General features: G+C 39.6%; 1 protein-coding gene across 1 annotated transcript in view; it reads left to right on the top strand.

Moving 5' to 3' along the window:
- EGLN1 (egl-9 family hypoxia inducible factor 1) overlaps positions 1–12,379 on the top strand; it is a 243,618-nt gene extending 231,239 nt beyond the window's left edge. Inside the window, exon 5 of the mRNA XM_063443384.1 lies at positions 11,035–12,379. Coding sequence (XP_063299454.1) covers positions 11,035–11,096 — 62 coding nt within the window. The 3' untranslated portion in view covers positions 11,097–12,379. The remainder of the gene's footprint in view (positions 1–11,034) is intronic.
- The last annotated feature ends 1,035 nt before the right edge of the window (positions 12,380–13,414 follow it).

Here is a 13,414-nt window from a genome sequence, read left to right as displayed (position 1 = left end):
CCGATCACTGCATGATAAGATCATCACATCACACATAATTGCTGCGTTAACATAGCAACAGTTGGCGTCATATCGCTGTATGCTGTCATGGGAGTCAGAGATGTACGCCACCCAAATGCCAATCAGGTTTTGAAATAAAGGGAGAAATTAACCAAGACGTATAAACGACACAATTGTTCTGTTGTAAAATTGCATAAAACATGTAGGACACCACTGGCATACCAACAACTAAACAGCTAATCAAATAGAGTAAATGTGAATCAGATTAATTATATATATATATATTGTTTGTACATGAAACTTACATTCAAATAAAGTTAAGGACCAACTACTTATCAGCAGCTAGAGGTCAGTGGAGTAAACCTATCCAAACTGATTCTTACTGGTGTCTTAAGGGCAAAGAGAGAAAACACCTACAGATAAAGAGAAAAATAAGCAATAAATAAAAAAAAATAACGAATCCTGTCTAAAGCCGATCATGGGCCCACAGCAGATAGCAGAGAGTGTAAAACCAGCAAAAGGAGATACAGAAGTCAATGACAATGAGTGCACTGCCAGAAAGGCGAAAAAAGATAGCATGTAATGCAGTATAGATAACAAAATAAATTAAAGGGACACTATAGTCACCTGAACAACTTTCGCTTAATGAAGCAGTTTTGGTGTATAGAACATGCCCCTGCAGCCTCACTGCTCAATCCTCTGCCATTTAGGAGTTAAATCACTTTGTTTATGAACCCTAGTCAGGGGCGGACTGACCACTGGGGCACATCGGTCATGGACCGAGGGCCCGAGGCAGCCAGGGGCCCGGCCGCACAGCCATGCTCCAGCTGGAGAGATCAGAGATCTCTCCAACTGGAATGGCAAAAAATAAATAAAAAATTATTACCTTTAATAGGTTGCTGGGGCCCCTGATGCAGCGCAGGGCCCCAGCAACCTACAGCTCTGTAAATCCCCCCCCCCCCCCCCCCCTCACCCTCACAGGAGACCTGGCAGCTTCACCAGCTCTCTGCCAGGTCTCCTTGTCCCGTGCGGCTCTGTGTGATGAGGAGAGGCGGGGCCAGGAAGTGACCTCACTCCCTGTACTCTCCTCTCACACAGAGCCCGATCAGCAGGGGAAGGAGCAGCAGCCAGGGAGACCAGAGGGAGCAGAGAGACAGGTAGGAACTACTCACCCCCTCCCTCCCTCTGTCTCTTTCACCAACCTACCACTGTCACCCCCCTCCCTCTGTCACTGTCACCCCCCTCCCTCACTCTGTCACTGTCACCACCCTCCCTCTGTCACTGTCACCCCCCTCCCTCACTGTGTCACTGCCACCCCCCTCCCTCTCTCTGTCACCACCCTCCCTCTCTCTGTCACTGTCACCCCCTCCCTCTGTCACTGTCACCCCTCTCTCCCTCACTGTGTGACTGTCACCACCCTCTCTGTCACTGTCACCCCCTCCCTCACTGTGTGACTGTCACCACCCTCTCTCTCTCTGTCACCCCCCTCCCTCTGTCACCCCCCTCCCTCTGTCACTGTCACCCCCCTCCCTCTGTCACTGTCCCCACCCTCCCTCTGTCACCCCTCCCTCTGTCACTGTCACCCCCCTCTCTCTGTCACTGTCACCACCCTCCCTCTGTCACTGTCACCCCCTCTCTCTGCCACTGTCACCCCCTCTCTCTGTCACTGTCACCACCCTCTCTCTGTCACTGTCACCCGCTCTCTCTGTCACTGTCACCACCCTCTCTCTGTCACTGTCACCACCATGTCACTGTCACCACCCTCCCTCTGTCACTGTCACCACCCTCCCTCTGTCACTGTCACCCCCTCCCTCTGTCACTGTCACCCCCTCCCTCTGTCACCCCCTCCTTCTGTCACTGTCACCACCCTCTCTCTGTCACCCCCTCCCTCTGTCACTGTCACCCCCTCCCTCTGTCACTGTCACCCCCTCCCTCTGTCACTGTCACCACCCTCCCTCGGTCACTGTCACCCCCATCCCTCTGTCAATGTCACCCCCTCCCTCTGTCACTGTCACCACCCTCTCTTTGTCACTGTCACCCCCTCCCTCTGTCACTAGTCCCCCCTCCCTCTGTCAATGTGTCACCCCCTGTCACTGTCACCCCCCTCCCTCTGTCAATGTGTCTGTCACCCCCTCCCTCTGTCACCCCCTCCCTCTGTCACTGTCACCCCATCCCTCTGTCACTAGTCAACCCCTCTCTCTGTCACTGTCACCCCTCCCTCCCTCTGTCACTAGTCACCCCCCCACTGTGTCACTACTCACCCCCTTTCTCTGTCACTAGTCACCCCCTCCCTCTGTCACTAGTCACCCCTCCCTCCCTCTGTCAATGTGCCACCCCCTCCCTCTGTCACTGTGTCACCCCCTCCCTCTGTCACTGTCACCCCCTCCCTCTGTCACTAGTCAACCCCTCTCTCTGTCACTGTCACCCCTCCCTCCCTCTGTCACTAGTCACCCCCCCCCACTGTGTCACTACTCACCCCCTTTCTCTGTCACTAGTCACCCTCTGTCACTAGTCACCCCTCCCTCCCTCTGTCACTGTGTCACCCCCTCCCTCTGTCACTGTGTCACCCCCTCCCTCTGTCACTGTCACTAGTCACCCCTCCCTGTGTCACTAGTCACCCCCTCCCTCCCTCTGTCACTAGTCAGCCCTCCCTCCCTCTGTCACTAGTCACCCCCTCTCTCTGTCACTAGTCACCCCCCTCCATCTGTCACTAGTCACCCCTCCCTCTGTCACTAGTCACCCCTCCCTCTGTCTCTAGTCACCCCCTCCCTCTGTAACTAGTCACCCCTTCTCTCTGTCACCCCTCCCTCCCTCTGTCACTAGTCACCCCCTCCCTCTGTCACTAGTCACCTGTCACTGTGTCATCCCCTCCCTCACTGCCACTAGTCACCCCTCCCTCTGTCACTAGTCAACCCCTCCCTCCGTCACTGTGTCACTAATCACTCCCTGTGTCACCCCCACCCTCCCTCTGTCACTGTGTCACTAGTCACCCCTCCCTGTGTCACCCCATCCCTCCCTCTGTCATTGTGTCACCCCCTCCCTCTGTAATTGTGTTACCCCCTCCCTCTGTCATTAGTCACCCCTCCCTCCCTCTGTCACTAGTCACCCCATCCCTCCCTCTGTCACTGTGTCACCCCCTCACTCTGTCACTAGTCACCCCCTCCCTCGCTCTGTCACTAGTCACCCCCTCACTCTAGTGACAGAGTGAGGGAGGAGGTGACTAGTGACAGAGAGTGGGAGGATATGACTAGCCACGGGAGGGGGACCCTTAGGTCACTATAGTGTCAGGAAAACAGCTTTGTTTTCCTGACACTATAGTGATCCTTTAACATTTATTTAACACAGATATATTTGTGCATTCAAAGGGCCTGGGATCTAATTTTGCCCAGGGGCCCCAAAGGCTCTCAGTCCGCCCCTGACCCTAGTCACACCTTCCTGTATGTGACTTGCACAGCCTTCCATAAACACTTCCTGTAAAGAGAGCCCTATTTAGGCTTTCTTTATTGCAAGTTCTGTTTAATTAAGATTTTCTTATCCCCTGCTATGTTAATAGCTTGCTAGACCATGCAAGAGCCTCCTGTATGTGATTAAAGTTCAATTTAGAGATTGAGATACAATTATTTAAGGTAAATTACATCGGCTTGAAAGTGAAACCAGTTTTTTTCATGCAGGCTCTGTCAATCGTAGCCAGGGGAGGTGTGGCTAGGGCTGCATAAACAGAAACAAAGTGATTTAACTCCTAAGTGACAGTGAATTGAGCAGTGAAATTGCAGGGGAATGATCTATACACTAAAACTGCTTTATTTAGCTAAAGTAATTTAGGTGACTATAGTGTTCCTTTAATATATATATATATATATATATATATATATATATATATATATATTTTTTTTTTTTATTTTTTTTATTATTATTATTATTATTATTTAAACAAACAGTGCCACTCCAGGTGAAAGGGTTAAATTTCACTATCTGTCTGCACTAGACCGAAAATAATGATAAATCCTGCTTAACTCCCCACACACCGTACAAAGGCAATGTATAATGGAGTTCATTTGGTTGCTCCAAGCAGAACAGATTAAAAAAATAAAAAAATAACAATATGCAATCTAGCAAAATATCAACATAATCAAAAAAAGTGCTATTACATCTCTTCATATTTCTGAATCCAGATACTAGAGCCCAAATACCAACCTGTATTATTAATATTTTAACAACAAAAAGACAATGGGAATTTACACATTGCCAAAAATTAGATAAAACTAAATAGACAAATCAGTTCTTAAACATAAAATAGGACTTAAACAAAACACAGAACCTACACTTGTGCAAAAATGACTAAATCTAAAAACCAGCTGGGAACTCCTTGTTAAAGGGACACTATAGTCACCTGAACAACTTTAGCTTAATGAAGCCGTTTTGGTGTATAGAACATGCACCTGCAGCCTCACTGCTCAATCCTCTGCCATTTAGGAGTTAAATCCCTTTGTTTATGAACCCTAGTCACACCTCCCTGCATGTGACTTGCACAGCCTTCCATAAACACTTCCTGTAAAGAGAGCCCTATTTAGGCTTTCTTTATTGCAAGTTCTGTTTAATTAAGATTTTCTTATCCCTTGCTATTCTAATAGCTCGCTAGACCCTGCAAGAGCCTCCTGTATGTGGTTAAAGTTCAATTTAGAGATTGAGATACAATTATTTAAGGTAAATTACATCTGTTTGAAAGTGAAACCAGTTTTTTTTTCATGAAGGCTCTGTCAATCATAGCCAGGGGAGGTGTGGCTAGGGCTGCATAAACAGAAACAAAGTGATTTAACTCCTAAATGACAGTGAATTGAGCAGTGAAATTGCAGGGGAATGATCTATACACTAAAACGGCTTTATTTAGCTAAAGTAATTTAGGTGACTATATTGTTCCTTTAAGTCCTGTCCGATGTTGTCCAAAATAAAGTCCAAGAAGAGTGCTTTGTTCCCTGGAAAAGCCAGCTCACATGGACAATTTATGATACCTGACATGACTTACTCTTGATTATTCTCTGTCAGGGCCCTACATTTATAAAATACAAAAAAAAAAATCAAGTAAACAAAAAGTGCTGTAAACTCAATTACACTAGTGAAAGAAACTATTCTAAAACCCTACAAAATATTCAAAATGTAAGCAGCACTAATACAAGTGAAAAAAGCTTTAAAAAAAAACAACCACTTATTGTAATGTTATGTTGAAAAAAGTATGCTATGCCTTTAAATACTTTCAAATTAAAAAAATAAATATATATATATATATATATATATATATACACACTGCTCAAAAAAACACTGAAACAAGACAATGTAACTCCAAGTCAATCACACATCTGTGAAATCAAACTGTCCACTTAGGAAGCAACACTGAGTGACAATCAATTCTACATGCTATTGTGCAAATGGGATAGACAACAGGTGGAAATTATAGGCAATTAGCATATACCCAATATCCCAATAAAGGAGTGGTTCTGCAGGTGATGACCACAGACCACTTCTCAGTTCCTATGCTTCCTGGCTGATGTTTTGGTCACTTTTGAATGCTGGCGGTGCTTTCACGCTAGTGGTAGCATGAAACGGAGTCTACAACCCACACAAGTGGCTCAGGTAGTGCAGCTCATCCAGGATGGCACAGCAATGCGAGCTGTGGCAAGAAGGTTTGCTGTGTCTGTCAGCGTAGGGTCCAGAGCATGGAGGCGCTACCAGGAGACAGGCCAGTAGATGGGCAACAACCCAGCAGCAGGACCGCTACCTCCGTCTTTGTGCAAGGAGGAACAGGAGGAGCACTGCCAGAGCCCTGCAAAATGACCTCCAGCAGGCCACAAATGTGTATGTGTCTGCTCAAACGGTCAGAAACAGACTCTATAAGGGTGGTATGAGGTCCCGACGTCCACAGGTGGGGGTTGTGCAGTGCTTACAGCCCAACACCGTGCAGGACGTTTGGCATTTGCCAGAGAACACCAAGATTGGCAAATTCGCCACTTTAGTCTAGGCCTGGGAGGAGATCCCTCAGGAGACCATCCGCCACCTCATCAGGAGCATGCACAGGCGTTGTAGGGAGGTCATAGAGGCACATGGAGGCCACACACACTACTGAGCCTCATTTTGACTTGTTTTAAGGACATTACATCAAAGTTCAATCAGCCTGTAGTGTGTTTTTCCACTTGAACATTTTGATTTCCATTTTTTTTTTTGTGTGATTTTGTTGTCAGCACATTCAACTATGTAAAGAACAAAGTATTTCAGAAGAATATTTAATTCATTCAGATCTAGGATGTGTTATTTTTGTGTTCCCTTTATTTTTTTGAGCAGTGTGTATGTATATATATAATGAAGTGACAACCAAACAAAATGGTGAAGGTGCAGTATAATACACTAAATAAAGTGCTATAGTAGTGCACATTATACAATATATTTACACACAAATTGTGAACTTTCCAACCATTGTACACTCTGTGATAAAAAGTTAATAATAAAATTAGAGCACTTATTCCTTTATAAATAGAGGAAATAAATTTAGGCACTATAACTTTCCAGATATGGGTTATGTAGTTCAGAACATAAATAAATAAAAAAAAAAAGTGAGGAACAAGGGGGAAACAATAACTCTGTAATTCTGTGTAAAAATATAAAAGATAAAAGATAATCAGGCAGTGAAAGTCTGCTCTAACTTTTAACAGCTTTGATGTCCTATACCAAGGACCATGATGTGACAGCAGGACGATGTAATAGGGTATAACAGGCAGGGCGGCAACTTGAAAAAAGTAAATCCTTTATTTAGCATTAAATAAAAACGATCTCTCCCTTGGGATGCTGATAGTGTTAAACCCTCTGACACGCAGCTATCACTTGCGGTCCTCAGGTAGCTAAACACGTCCGGGAGTAGGAGGTTCGTATGGCACCTACTGAGGTTGTGTTGCATGATAACGCGTTTCTCCTGGGCAGCTTCTTCAGATCACATCTTGGGTTTGCTGTCCATCTGAGTTGTATCCACCTCTATGGGCGTGATAATTTAAATATACATACTGATTAGTCCTGGTTAAAACTTTTCCTTATGTAAATAAGATAAAAGGCATATTGCCTAAATGTCTCTTTATCAGAAACATATGTAAATCATTTAAAATTAAACCATTAGTGTCCAACCTATCAATTAGTCCAAATATCAAATAAATCCTTATATGCATAAGAAAGGGGGGCATATTGTCTAAATATTTCCTTGTGAATACAAAAATTACATATATATTATAAACATCAAATGTCCACAAAAGAAAATAAGAAGTAGTAATGGACAGTATACATGGATAAATTATATAAATATATATATATATATATATATATATATATATATATATATATATATATCGATTTTCCCGTGATTTAAGTTGTAAAACAATACATGGATGCCTACAAAAATCTGGAAAATTGACAGATCACATGATCTTTTTAATGGACAGTATTAGATGGATTTTAGAAAATTATTTTGTTTTTATTCCAAATTTTATTTACGTCAAGGTACGGCTATGGGGACCAGGTTCGCCCCCAGTTACGCCAATTTGTTAATCCTGGGTTGGGAGAATTATGTTATTATTAACAGCCCGCATGGGGGATGGATCTGGTCACATACCATAGGTACATTGATGATTTATTTTTTATATGGAAAGGTGCACAGAGCGATTTAGAAATCTTTTTAGGCTACATTAATAATAGCGATTGGGGCATTCAGCTAAACAGCCAATTTAGTACTGTGAGTATCAACTTCTTGGATTTGGAAATTTACGTAGAACAACACTTTGAAAACAAAAACATTCTTCAATAAGGTAAATGCAAATAGTTATGTCCTGTACAACAGTGGACATTACACACCCTGGTTAAATATTATACCAAAAGGGCAACTACAAAGGATAAGAAGAAATTGTACTGATAAGGAAACATTTGAAGAACAAGCAACTGTAGTTCTAAATACATTTTCGCAGAAAAAATACTCTAATGAGTTACTTAAAGCATTTGAGGAAATTAAAAAACTGGATCAGCAAAATTTGATTTCTAAATATATCATGTCTAATAATAAGTGTGTGAACTTCAGTTCAGTGCCTTTGGTTTTTTTTATTTTAATAATGATAGTAAGAAGGTTAAATCTATCATCAATATTTAAAGCACTGGCACCTTCTCAAAAAAGCACCAAGCCTCAAACGGATTTTAACTTTCAATCACCCCAAAGCCGAAATACCAAATACTTTTTTAAAATAGTAATAAAAAAGGTTTTTATTCCTGTAGAAAATGTGCAGGTTACAAATGCAGGAAAAAGAAAACTTTGAAAGGATTAACACATTTAAAACGAAATAAAAAGAAGAGGAATTTTTTTTTATAAACGAATTTAGTAAAATATGTATTTATCTTTTAATCTGTCCATGCGGATTACAATACCATTTGCACTCTTCACAAAAGAATATATGAGCATGTTAAAAATATAAAAAAAGGACAGCATAGTGTCTCAGCACATTTTTAAAAGATATCATAGTCAATATCCAAGTGGTCTAATAGGGGCATGTTAGTGGTCTAATATTTTTAGATATTCAGATTGTAAAAAAATCCTTGCAAAGTTATAACTGCATTTTAAACATAGGGAAGGAAGAGATAAAATCGATTCAATATCGAATTTGATTTATATATTTTTTTATAACGACATTTTATGAGGTTCCCTTTTGGATTTCTATTAGTATCACTGTCATGACCGCACCCTACTCCAAGAGTGTGCGTGATGTAGTTGTGGTGGTGAAAGGGTTAAAGTTCACTATTTGTCTGCACTAGACCGGAACTAATGACAAAATCCCCCTTTTAACACCACCCACACTTAAACATAATAATATAACTATTACTATTTTAATGCTGCCACCAACAAGACAATTTATAAATGTGGTGCCTTGGTCCCCCAGGTAAAACAATAGTAAAAAAAAACACCAAATATTACTTAGCACAATATTTAAGGAATTGCAAAAATACTAATTAGTCTCTTCAGGTAACGTGATTTTTAACCAGACAAAGGGAGAACTTAATAAATGAATGTTTATTATTGGCAAAAATAGTCACAGTGCATTTAAAAATATATGTTAAACTAATTATTTACACCAACAACAGATAAAAACAACAAGCATAAAACTTAGGTTTTCAAAGTACAACTTCTGCCCAGGTGGTCTCTGGCAAGGAAAGAGGATGGTGACTCACTCCAAATTAGATATTTGGCCCCAAGCAAGTACACTAACACCCTCCCAATCATTGGATATATACCTTGTGGATTATCAAGTCTTGCCCAGGAGTGGAGTTAAGGCGTACCTACAGAAATAATAACTGACCACCTCCTTTGTTCCAGATCACTGTCAATCCAAATTGAAACATTTGGCTCTATCTTCTTTTATGTACCTGCCACAGAAATAATACTTGCATCTACAAATTTGTTATTGTTTTCCCATTCAATAGACATGTTGCACGTCCTACCCACGATCCAATAGGACGGACATCACAATTCCTGCCACATATTTTAAGTTGTGCAACTCATGTTTAGGCTTAATTAAAAGATTGGGCTTGTCCCATTCCAAATATAATAAAAAATGAGGCTTAATTGTTAAGCTGCGGATAAGTATTAATGTTTCTCTTGGATATGATACTGGAACACAAGGGTCTTCATGAAACTAATACCATTACCTTATTAAAGGATTGAACTATCACTTACAAGGTACATGCCAAATGGATGAAGAGACATTCAGACTTTTTTCCAAGTGTAGAACCTTATACCTTGCAGAGCCTTGATTACTTCACAGCCATATGGTAAAATCCTTTTCACATTGCTGTGCCATTTATACTACCCCTTCTGTCATCTGACCTCTGTGGGGGTCCCAGCTTCAAAAGATGTAACCCCTGTTGACCTCAACAATACCATCTCTGCCATTTACTACACAAATTACATTAAAGGACAATATTCCATAGTGTAATAATAAATTATGCACCCTTGCACAATCACCATTACTTTACCTTTTTTTCTATAGATATATAAATGTGTGGTTACAAGATACTAATGTGTTCCCTTTTCCTTCCCATTTAGTAGGAGTATTTCTAGGCTATTTTAGCATTTTTTACTACTTGATCATTTTATCTTTTATTTTATTTTTGTGCAATTTACACTGTCCATTACTACTTCTTATTTATTTTTGTGGACATTTGATGTTTATAATATATATGTATTTTTTTGTATTCACAAGGAAATATTTACACAATATGCCCCCCTTTCTTATGTATATGCTTTATTTGATATTTGGACTAATTGATATGTTGGACACTAATGGTTTATTTTTAAATGATTTACATATGTTTTAACCAGGACCAATCAGTATGTATTTTTAAACTATCACACCCACGGAGGTGGATTCAAATTCAGATGGACAGCAAACCCAAGACGTGATATGAGGAAGCACGTCAGTACGTGCCATACGAATCTCCTACTCTTGGAAGTTTTTAGCTACCTGAGGACCGCAAGTGCTAGCCGCGTGTCAGAAGGTTTGAGGACTAACACTATCAGCGTGTGTAAATATATTGTAGAATCTGCACTATTATAGCACTTTATTTAGTGCATTATACCGCACCTTCACCATTTTGGTTTTCACTTCATGTATATTCATGTATATATTTTTAGGGCCCTACATTTATGGCAGAAACTTGGGTGCAGACACAACATGGGTTTACCCATTAGAGCATTACATTACACAAGCCTTTCTCTTTTGAGCAAAGACCCCCAACTTCTTACTAGAACATACAAAGACCCTAACAACAAAACAAAAAAAGACAATTTGGGTTAACCCTGCATGCTTAACAGCAAAACAGAGAATTATGGTTAAACCTGGCAATGCTGGGTCATGCCTACTGTGCATGATAATGGGTGACCGTTATTTAATTATTTATTTTTTCAACTTCACCTTACTATAAATAAGTAAGATGTATTTTGTTCTTTTGTTTTTATTTTAGGTGAAAAGGGAGTGAGAATTGAACTTAAAGCATCTGACTCTGCTTTGAAAGATGTTTTTTAAAGCCTTTCTGATGGTAGAATTTTTTTTCCCTCAAGAATGCTAATTTTGAAGAATGTCTTTGCCACAAAGAAAGCAACAAACAATGGCCTTCATGTTATCTTGGAAATGTGAATATGTGGAAGAATTAAGTTAATTTTGTATTTTTTGTTTAATGTTCAATCTTTTTGTATCTTGTGTACAAATTAGAATGCCAATACTACAGTGCTGTTAATGTTTTATAAATAATTTGAGCAAAGAAAATGTTCACTCACATATTTGACGTAAATACTCTCTATTCTTAGACTTGTCAAGTATTTATTTTTTGAACAAAAATCATATTAATCCACATGTTTTGTAACGTTACATGGGCATCCTAATATATGTTTATTCTGTCATATACACAACCACTACACTGTCTTTTTGTCTTTGCATTTGAAATGCTGAAACTGAGTAATGTCAGAAAGAAAAACCCTCTAACACTCTAGACATTATAACACTAGAAGTGTGCAGTAGTAGTTTTAGTGCCATGAATCCCCTGGCAAAATCCCTGTATAAGCAAACCATTTAAAAATGTATTGACACTTGAACTGTTTGTCAGGACTGCCTTGCTATGCTAAAATGGGCATTCCTGCTTCTGTATTAGCATACGACTTTTGGACATCATTCATTGGCTAAGAGCAGTTGGCTGATGCTCACAGTGATTCTATATGTTCAAAGTTGTCTTTACTGTATAAATGCAGACTGGAAGGACTAAAGTGCCCAACAGAGAAAGTGCGTAAACTGTTTAACTGTTTTCAATAAATCTCCAATCACCATAGCCAATACATGATGCTGTAGTGGTTATGTTGCCAGAAATGCATGAATAATGTTCAAAGTTGCACCACACCCATGTAAGTAACCAAACAGTTTCTTTCATTAGGTGGGTGTCAGAGCATTCCCGTCCCTATAACCACTGCAGCGTGTTGTAGTTGTTATTGTGCAATTTAAAGTGTTCCTTTAAAGGGACACTATAGTAACCTGAACAACTTTAGCTTAATGAAGCAGTTTTGGTGTTTAGAACATGCCCCTGCAGCCTCACTGCTCAATCCTCTGCCATTTAGGAGTTAAATCCCTTTGTTTATAAACCCTAGTCACACCTCCCTGCATGTGACTTGCACAGCCTTCCATAAACACTTCCTGTAAAGAGAGCCCTATTTAGGCTTTCTTTATTGCAAGTTCTGTTTAATTAAGATTTTCTTATCCCCTGCTATGTTAATAGCTTGCTAGACCCTGCAAGAGCCGCCTGTATGTGATTAAAGTTCAATTTAGAGATTGAGATACAATTATTTAAGGTAAATTACATCTGTTTGAAAGTGAAACCTGTTTTTTTTTATGAAGGCTCTGTCAATCATAGCCAGGGGAGGTGTGGCTAGGGCTGCATAAACAGAAACAAAGTGATTTAACTCCTAAATGACAGTGAATTGAGCAGTGAAATTGCAGGGGAATGATCTATACACTAAAACTGCTTTATTTAGCTAAAGTAATTTAGGTGACTATAGTGTTCCTTTAAGATAATACCATCTTGGCATAATGTTGAAATAATACTTCAGTTAATTAACCTATTTAAAAATAATAATATACATATAGAGAGACAGATAATTGGCGTAATGTAATTGACATAATCGATAATAGTAAATTAATTTCTGTAAAGGACATGACAATTTTGTATGCTCACTACTATTATTAGAGCAGTGGTGCCAAATTCTAATTTCTTAAAATCATATGCACACTTGGCATATTGCTTAAAGTGCTATTATACAAATAAAAATGCCATTATAAAAAAAACTGTCAATATCTACAAGAGTTTTAAGATACCTCTAAGATACAGTTTGACAACCCTGTTTTATAGTAAGTACATTGCTGCTTAAAAACTTTGCTGCTAAATGGGGCTTGTAAAGTATTAATCCTTTAGAGCAGTGTTTTATTTTTGATGTAAGGAAATAATTTTGAGCCGTAAAGTATGAAGTATGTAAGTAAGTATGTAAATTTGAAGTGCCTACATTGAATGTTTCACTTTTTTGCTGTATGAAGAGTAACTGTTTCATAACATTAAATAAATTATATGTTTTAAAAAAAACAACTAAATACTAATACTTTCTTGCTATACAAAAAGTGTAAAAGTGCTCTCTTTTGTTTTGTATAAAATAAACAATAACTTAATAACCTTAGACCATGTTGTAACCATTAGTTTGAATAGAAAATGTGTTGCATTGCAGGGTAATAACCCTTTATGTATTTATTTTTTGAGGAACCAAATGCATTTAAAAATGTATTTCTACTCAAATTAAATTATGTTTTTT

The sequence above is a fragment of the Pelobates fuscus genome, chromosome 2, assembly GCF_036172605.1.
Source record: "Pelobates fuscus isolate aPelFus1 chromosome 2, aPelFus1.pri, whole genome shotgun sequence".
NCBI lineage: Eukaryota > Metazoa > Chordata > Amphibia > Anura > Pelobatidae > Pelobates > Pelobates fuscus.
The sequence above is the reverse complement of the archived record's forward strand: the minus strand, read 5'-3'. Positions and strand labels throughout refer to the sequence as shown.